The 9670-nt window shown below is 38.8% G+C and overlaps 1 protein-coding gene across 1 annotated transcript; it reads left to right on the top strand.

Annotated features, from left to right (window-relative positions):
* Nucleotides 1-1992: 1992 nt before the first annotated feature.
* LOC113232713 lies at nt 1993-8654 on the top strand (the record flags this gene model as incomplete). The annotated part of the gene is made up of 1 exon (XM_026467490.1): nt 1993-8654. A coding segment is annotated over exon 1 (6662 nt), but the record flags the coding sequence as incomplete, so codon positions are not given.
* Nucleotides 8655-9670: the final 1016 nt, after the last annotated feature.

The raw sequence follows: 9670 nt of genomic DNA, 5'->3' as shown, positions 1-9670 counted from the left end.
AGAAGGGGTAAAGTCAATGGTAATATTTTGAAACGAGAATTTTGTTTTTAATGGAGTTTTTTGTATTGGTTTAAATTGCATTAATTTTGTTTTTAATAAATTCATTTCTAAATTGTTATCTTTTAACCAATCTAATATTTTACTTAGGCTATAGTTAAGCTGTTCCTGTAAATCTTCCCTATTTCGACATGGAAATACAATCGATATGTCATCAGCATATATTACACATTTTCCCCTTATACATCTTGTTATATCATTAATATAGATTATGAAGAGAATACACCCAAGAACGCTACCTTGGGGAATTGAACGTTTTACTCTTTCTTTTTTTGAATCTATGTTCCAAATTACATTATTTTGATGATCATAATAATCTACCCGTACAAATTGTTCCCTGTGCGTCAAGTAAGATTTCAACCAATCATATGCGTGACCCCGCACCCCCATTTCATACAGTTTCAATAGAAGAGTTTGATGACAGACCCGATCATAAGCTTTGCTCATGTCCAGCATCAATCCTACAGCATATTTCTTGTCATTTATTATATTTAAAATTTCATGTGTATAATCATAAAGGGCTGTTATGGTGGATCTACCTTTTCGGAAACCATGCTGACAGCCGTCAAAAACATCATATTTTCACAAAACGAAGTCAAACGTGATGCCATAGTGGATTCAAAAATTTTGGAGAATGTTGATAATAGTGCAATGGGTCTAAATTGTTGGGGTTCATTTGCATTTGTTTTTTTAGGTATAGGTTTTATAACGGCAACTTTTAGCATGTTAGGGAATGATGCTTCATGAAAAGACTGGTTTATTAAGTACGTTAAAGGTTCAGCAAGTTCTTCTTTACATTGTTTTATTAGTGTAGGCGGAAATTCGTCAACACCGAAACTTGTTTTGCTTTTTAGAGATTTTATAATTTTAAGGACTTCGAGAGAATTAACCGGACTCAAATATATAGTGTTGTTAACGAAAGCAGACATGGCACGCCCTCGAGGTTCTGTAATATTTTCGTTGTGTCCTACTGATAATAAATATTTATTAAGTTTATTTGCTATTAGATTAGGGTTAGTTACATCTTTTTTATTCAATTTTAACGTAATATTTTTATGCAATTTTTTATTAGGTTTGTTTGTCCTTTCTTTTATAATTTCCCACATTGATTTAGTTATATTCTTAGAATTTTTTATTCTCTCTATATACTCACACTTTTTTGATGCAACTACTGTATTCTTTAGTATTTTTACATATTTTTTGTAATACTCTTTTAGCACTGTACTATTTGTTTGTGATTTTAATATATGTAAATGTCTTTTATTTTTACTTGATTCCCTTATACCCTTAGTTAACCATGTTTTCTTTTTACGTTTTACTTTTATTTGTTTTTTTGGTATACAATAATTTAGTAGAGAAGTTAGCTGGTCATGAAATATTTTATAGTTTTTATTTATGTCATTATCATTTGAAAATAAATCACTCCATTTTATTTTACATTTTATTCACATTTTATTATAATTTAGTTGAGTTAATAACTCTGTCGCAATCGGTCACATAAGCATCCATATAATAACTTGTATTTAAACAAAAATAAAACTTTACGATTGTACGTCAACTCTATAACTTAACTAACTACAAACTACAACTAACTTAACTACCTACAATCAAAACGTCAAAGCCCATACATTTTGGTCCTTCGAGCCTTTAAGGATTTTCATCGTTTCGGGTTTCTATGTGACGTTAGCGAATCGGTGCGGTTGGCCTCCCACAAGCGGGTCTCACCGACTGCATTGAGAAGGCGCATATAACGTCATAGAGGATCGGGAGCCGTGAAAAAACGAGATTTGTGAAACTTCACGATCTTCAAGAACTAGTGAACCTACGGAGACACGTGCCAAAGGATTTCATTCAACTTTCAACTGTACATTTAACTTAAACTTTCTACTTATATACTACATTAAACAACAACTTAACTAACTATTAACTATAACTATGGCAACTGACGTCTCAGAACTTATTGCCAACCAGGAATCAATTTTCCTAGCACTGAAGCAAGTATGTGGAAACTACAGGAAAGACAGTCCCTCGAGGAAAACGCTGGAGTACCTGGAGGAACGTCTACATCTCCTTAACTCTAACTGGGAGAAGTTTGTGGGCTACCACATGAAATTAGTGAAAACAGGACTAACGGACATCCAATACTTCCGGGATGACGTATACGCGAAGATGAAAGCATCGTATGAAGAAGTGTTGCAAGACATGCTCCAACGAAAGGCGGTGTTGACTTCGAAAACTACAAGTAAGTCGGAAAAAACATCTACCTCTGAGCATACAACATCAACTACTTCGAAATTTAATTTTGAAGAAGTTAAATTCGACGTACCACCTTGCGAAACAACTGAAACTAAAGAAAGGCAGCAAGAAATGTTACGCCAACAATATTGTAATTTTAGAGCTTTCGAACGCACTGTGGAGAAAACTTATATAGAAAAAATCACGGAGAAATGGGAGCTTGAAGATGCCTTGAAAATTTTAAAAAACAAGTGGGAAAATATAGAAAAAATACACTGGGAACTAGATTACATACTACAAGATGATAATTCAACTTACAAGCTGAAATATGAAGCCTTAGAGAACGTCTACGATGTTTTACGTAAAGAATTAAACCACAAAATATGGAACAACTCACATTACCAACAATCTACGCCTAAGATTGTCATTCCCGACTTCTATGGGAACTACAATCAGTGGTTAACTTTCAAAGATCTTTTTATTGAGAGCGTACACAACAACCCTCTCCTTTCTAAAGCACAAAAAATGCAGCACCTGAAGTCTAAGCTCAAGGGTGAAGCTGAGAGAATAGTATCACATCTCGGAGTGAGCGCCGAAAACTATACTTCCTGTTGGGAACTACTTACGACTAGATACGACAACCGGAGTCTACTATTCAATTCTTATATGAACACTCTATTCAACCACCCCACTTTGCATGAGGAGAACGCCGTGGGCATTAGAAAACTCCATGACGTCATCAAGGAGTGCCTAAACGGATTACGTAACATTGGAGTCGACGTAGAGTCATGGGGACCCATAGTTGTATATTTCATGGGTCAAAAACTTGATCCCACCAGCTGCAGGGAATACAGGAAAGAACGTTACAATCCTAGAGGATTGCCGAACTTAGAAGAATTCACCCAATTTTTGGAAACGAAATTCATGTCTCTTGAATCAATGCAAGGCGACAAAATTCAAAAGTCATCATCTATGAATAAACAACAAACTAACTACAAGCTTCCAAGTAACAACGTCAAACAGCAGCATAATAATTACAAAAATAATTATTATTCTCCGAAAGGGTCAACAAAATATAACAATGCTAAAATAGAGACAAATTCTTATTTTACTATAGCACGAACGTGCCCACTCTGCAAAACTGATCAACATGTGCTAATGCAGTGTCAGAAATTTTTGAATATGACCCCAATTGGTCGTCGTAACACAATTAGAAATTTACAATTGTGTAAAAACTGTTTATTTAGTCACGGAAATAATATATGCACGTCTCAGAAAAAATGTAAACTTTGTAATAAGGGTCATCACACACTTATGCACGAGGCGGAAATTGAAAATCAAAACAATCACCAAAATTTTAACCAACCATCAACTTCGAGAATCAATGCCGTTAATAACGTAACGAACGAAGATAAAGAAGTTTTACTAACCACTGTACAGCTGCGAACAAAAACTATAGATGGAAGTTACATAACGCTGCGAGGACTACTTGACCAAGGCTCTCAAGTAAGCCTAATTACTGAAGATGCTGCACAGCGGCTCAGACTAAAGAGAACAAAACTAAGCGCAGTAGTATCCGGAATCGGGTCGCAATCCGGAAACTGTACGGGAGCTGTGAACTTAGAATGCAAGTCAATTCATTCCGACTACACGCTCAACATCGAAGCTTTGGTAATGAAAAAGCTTATAAATAACTTACCGAGCACTTCGTTTTCCATAGACAACTGGCAATACTTACAAAACTTAAAATTAGCTGACCCTAACTTCAACGTCTCGGGCCCGGTTGACCTACTGCTGGGTGCCGACCTTTACTCCGACATCATACTCGACGGCGTGATGAGAAGCGATAACTTACCTGTAGCACAACAAACGAAGATGGGATGGATAGTCAGTGGAAGCGTGAAGACGTTCAACTGCCTTGTAATATATAACGACCTGAAAAACATGTCTCGTTTCTGGGAATCGGAAGAGATAACTCCTAACTCAACCGATATAACTAATCAGGACTTCTGTGAACAGATGTATTCTGAAACTACAACTAGACTACCAAACGGAAACTACGTGGTTCAGATGCCTATGAAGCCAGGCTATGAACATGACTTACCAACTACGAGACCTCAGGCACTATCCCAGTTCATGCAACTTGAGCGAAAAATGGAGAAGAATAATGAATATAGCAGAGAGTACAATCGTTTCATGAATGAATACATTACAATGGGACACATGAAACCTATAACTGAACAAACAAAACAAAAACATCGTGTGTACTTACCTCACCACGGTGTACTTAGATCTGAGTCCACGACGACCAAACTACGGGCTGTCTTTAACGCCTCATACAAAACTAAAAACAACCGAAGTCTCAACGACCTAATGTACACCGGGCCTAATTTGCAGAATGATATGTTAACACTGCTGATCAACTGGCGAACTTTCAAATACGTTTTCACTGCGGACGTGGAGAAAATGTACAGACAGATTTGGCTTACTGAAAATCAACAACAGCTGCAAATGGTTTTCTGGAGAGGATCACGTACGGAACCTCTACAAGAATGGCAACTTTGTACTGTCACATACGGTACCAAGGCTGCACCCTACCTAGCGATGCGAACGTTGCATCAACTCAGTCAAGATGAAAAACATAACTATCCAAAGGCAGCAGAAGTCCTCAAAAACTATTTTTATATGGACGATTTAGTCTACGGACAAGACACAATTGAATCATCTGAACAACTAATAACCGAACTTATTGAATTACTTAAACAAGGAGGCTTCAACTTACGGAAGTGGAACAGCAACGAACCGACCATTTTAAAAAACTTACAAGATGATCAGCGCTGTAACAAAACGACAATCAACTTCACTCCTGAACAAACTTCAAACACAAAAACACTCGGAATGCGCTGGAACCCGGCCGCCGACACATTCACCTATAACTGGAATATACCTGCAAAAGAAAACTTAACTAAACGAAACTTACTCGCACAAATAAGCAAACTCTACGATCCACTCGGATGGCTCTCACCTACAACTATTAAAGCCAAGTTACTTTTCCAAAAGGTGTGGATGAGTGAAACGGAATGGGACGAAAAATTACCTGCTGAAATAACTAAGGAATGGGAGAACATGCGACAAGACCTACCCAACATAAACAAACTAACTATACCTAGATGGTTACATTGCATTAACAATGAACTTGAAATTCATGGATATTGTGACGCAAGTGAAAAAGCATACGCTTGTGTACTATACAGTCGGGTGAAATCCGAGAACGGCTGTTACATCACTACATTGATTACGGCCAAAACAAAGGTCGCTCCGCTTAGCAAGAAAGTCACATTGCCTCGAATGGAACTCTGTGGGGCTCTTTTACTAGCTAAGTTGATTGAAAAACTAAAATCCATATTAATTAGCAAACAACTACAAATCTACTGCTGGAGTGATTCAAAAGTGGTCCTGGCGTGGTTACAGGGCAACGTACAACGATGGGAACGCTACATCGCTAACAGAGTGACGCAGATAAATAACATTATTCCGTCATCACAGTGGCGCTACGTAAAATCGGAAGAAAACCCGGCAGACTGTGCCACTCGAGGTCTCACACCATCACAACTTTTAACATTCAACTTATGGTGGGAGGGACCACAATGGCTAAAAGCTGAAAACTTAGAAAAAGACGAATGTAAACATACCTACACTACAAGCGATGGAATAAAAACAAAGTGTTGTGTGACAAATAAACAACATAAATACGGAATCATACCTACACTACTAGACAGATACAGCGACTTGAAACGTGTAACACGAGTACTAGCGTGGATAGTGCGAGCTGGGCAAATATTTCGCAATTATAAAATGAATAAGGTTATTAATAACTTAACCGACCACGACGCTGAAAAAAGAGTTCTGTATTTATCTCCACAAGAACTAACTAATGCAACTGAACTTATAACTAAACACATTCAAGAAGAGCACTATAGTGAAGAGATTGATAGACTGAAGAAAAACATCCCTATATCAGCGAGGAGCAACTTATTGAAGCTGACGCCTTATCTCGACGATAAGGGTCTGTTGCGTGTAAAGGGTCGCTTCACTAACTCAACTTTGCCTACTGACTCCAAGCATCCGATCATCCTTCCCGCTACAGGAAGGTTGACGGAGCTTCTTATTCAAGAGGCGCACAATAACACTCTCCATGGCGGCGCACGTCTAACTTTAGCACAATTACGCTTACAGTTTTGGATTATAGGAGGAAACAGGACAGTCAAAAAACAACTAAGACAATGCGTGAAATGTCACCGTTACAAGCCACACCGTAATACACAACTGATGGCTGACTTGCCTAAGGAAAGAGTCACACCAGCGAGACCTTTCACTAACACTGGTGTGGACTTCACTGGCCATGTTGAAATAAAAATCAACAAAGGCAGAGGAGTAAAAACATGTAAGGCGTATATAGCAATTTTTATTTGTATGGTAACGAAAGCTGTGCACTTGGAACTTGTTTCTGACCTGACAACGCAAACGTTCCTGGCTGCTTTCAATAGAATGTGCGCGCGCAGAGGTACACCAAGAAATGTCTTTTCAGACAACGGCACGAACTTCGTAGGTGCCTCAAAACTGTTACAAGATGATTTTGAACGTTACAAAACTTTCCAAACTTCAGAATTCCACGATGAGATAAGCAACTTACGCATACAGTGGCACTTCAATGCGCCTCTGTGGCCAACAGCCGGCGGGCTCTGGGAAGCTGCTGTTAAAGCCATGAAGTACCATCTGAAGCGAGTCCTCGGCGAACAAAAACTTACCTTTCAGCAATTTATTACTTTATTAGCGCAGATAGAGGCCTGCATGAACTCGCGCCCCCTATGTCCACTCTCAGAAGACATTGAAGACCTGGAATACTTAACCCCAGGTCACTTTCTCATCGGTGGACCGCTGCTATCACTACCAGAGCAGGAAGAAAACTTCAACCAGTACGATTTGAGAAACAGATGGAGACTTGTCGAACAAATGAACACCCATATATGGAAACGATGGTCCAACGAGTATCTCCATCAACTCCAAGAACGCAGCAAGTGGCATCATCCTACAAAGAACTTAGAAGAAGGTAACGTCGTACTCGTGAAAGACGAAAACTTGCCACCAGGCCAATGGGCGCTCGGTAGGGTGACAGAACTTCATCCAGGAGCTGACGGCAATGTTCGGGTGGTCTCTATAAAAACTAAAAAAGGACACCTGAAACGCCCTGTTACGAAACTCGCCACGCTGCCGTACCAAAATGAACTACAAACTAACCTACAAACGAAGAAGAAGACAGAACAAATACCTACACCACAAAAAAGAAATACAGGAGAAGGAAAAACTATATACAGTTTATTCACTATACTACTTGTGATGTTAACTGTCAACGTGAAAACTACAAAATCATCTCAACTAGATAACTACAAACTAACGAACATTGAAAACAAACATCCGATATACTTCGATGAAGCTGGAAAGATGCAACTTATACACGACGAGTGGAATCTCTTAATCTACTACAATCTGACCTCCTACTGGCAAGCTGAAAACAAACTTAAAAACTACGTGGAACAAATTGACAACATTTGTCAAAAAATAACTTACACACCGTGCGACACCATGGTCAGTCATTTACGAGAAGAACTGCGTCATCTCTCCAAACGTGACAGTCTTTTGCTGTCCCAACACCTGGCACGGCATAAACGAGGTTACTTCGATGGCGTAGGAAAACTAGCACGAACACTTTTTGGCGTTCTGGACGAGGATTTCGCTAAAAAATATGAAATGGACATCGAAGCCTTGACCAAAAATGACAACTACTTACTACAACTCATAAAAAACCAAACTCTGATAATTGAAGCAGAAAACAATATTGTCAAAAAGAGTCAAAACTTTATGGAAGATCAATTTAGCATCATACATGACTACATGAACAAAACGTATAACGAAATTCAAAAGATTGAAAACCGCGTGCAAATGTTGTATGCGGTGAACGATGTTAACTCGGCCGTTATAACTACGACATTAATATTGAGCGCATTGCAACGAATACAAGAAACGCTGTTAAACGCATTGTCAGATATCTATAAAGGTCATTTAGACACGCACGTGTTTCCAACATCGCAATTAATAGATCAACTGAACATCATATCCGGAAAACTTCCGATGGGACTATCTCTACCAATTAAAGATACACATCAAGATATACAAGACATATACCAACTTATCTATGTGAAGGCTCGAGTTACAGAAAATTATTTGATGTTTGAACTTCATATTCCACTACTCAGTGAAGAAGAATATAAAATATACAGAATTATACCTATACCGTTCATGAGGCAAGGAAGCTTAAAACTAATACGCCCATCTTCGCAGTACATTGCTATCAACTTTGTGAAACACTCATACATAACTATGGACGAAAATAAAATGCAGCAATGCATTGCATACAGCAAAGAACAATATATTTGCGTGGCAAACCAACCTGTTTATAACATACACGACAAAAATGCGCCATGCGAAGCAAACGTATTCAATCAACAAACGTCACACTCATGTGTCATCGATGACGTAGAATGCAAAGAGACGTGGACAAAACTGCATAGACCGAACATATGGTTATTTACGTTATGCAACAAACAACTGATACGAGTCATATGCGAGGATCAAGTTACGTCCGTGGCCTTGTTAGGGACCGGACTTATATCTCTGAAGCCAAAGTGCATTCTACAAAAAACAGATGCAACTATTTATGCATTTAACCACTTTGGTAATCAAATACAGATGGGAGTGGATATAAATGTACCTACTATAAACTCCTCAATTAACAACTTGTTCAACTTCAACTGGAACAATGCTGAGTTAATTTTTATTTTTATTTTTTTTATTTATTTATTTATATTCAGGTTACTGAGACCCATAGATACATACCTTACAGACTAACATACATAACAATATAAAATAACACTAATTACTAATTTAACACGTATTTAGGTTGTCGGCGACGTGTGGCGCCATCTGGTGTCAGGCAACCGGCCACGGAATCGCCGGTATAGGACACCCTTCGGCCAGAACTCCTCCTTCATGAAGGTCGACAGATGTTCGGTCGGCACTCTCACCACAAACGAATTAAAGTTCACGTAGTGGCGGGACTCCAACCGCTCGACCCTCAGGGTGTATTTGGATTTCAACCTGATGTACTCCACTATCTCCTCAGACTTCGTGGAGTAATGCAGGCGTGACAGGTACAGCAGCGTTGTCGGGATTGCCGGACGCAGCAAAAAGTTGGACCCTGTCGGTGCAGTGCCGCACAGGTTACGGCTGGTGGGCTTCCTCTTCTTCTTCTCCACCTTTG

Source organism: Hyposmocoma kahamanoa, unplaced genomic scaffold, assembly GCF_003589595.1.
Source record: "Hyposmocoma kahamanoa isolate Upper Pololo Valley unplaced genomic scaffold, ASM358959v1 77693, whole genome shotgun sequence".
Classification (NCBI taxonomy): Eukaryota; Metazoa; Arthropoda; class Insecta; order Lepidoptera; family Cosmopterigidae; genus Hyposmocoma; species Hyposmocoma kahamanoa.
This window is presented reverse-complemented; position numbering and strand designations above follow the sequence as displayed.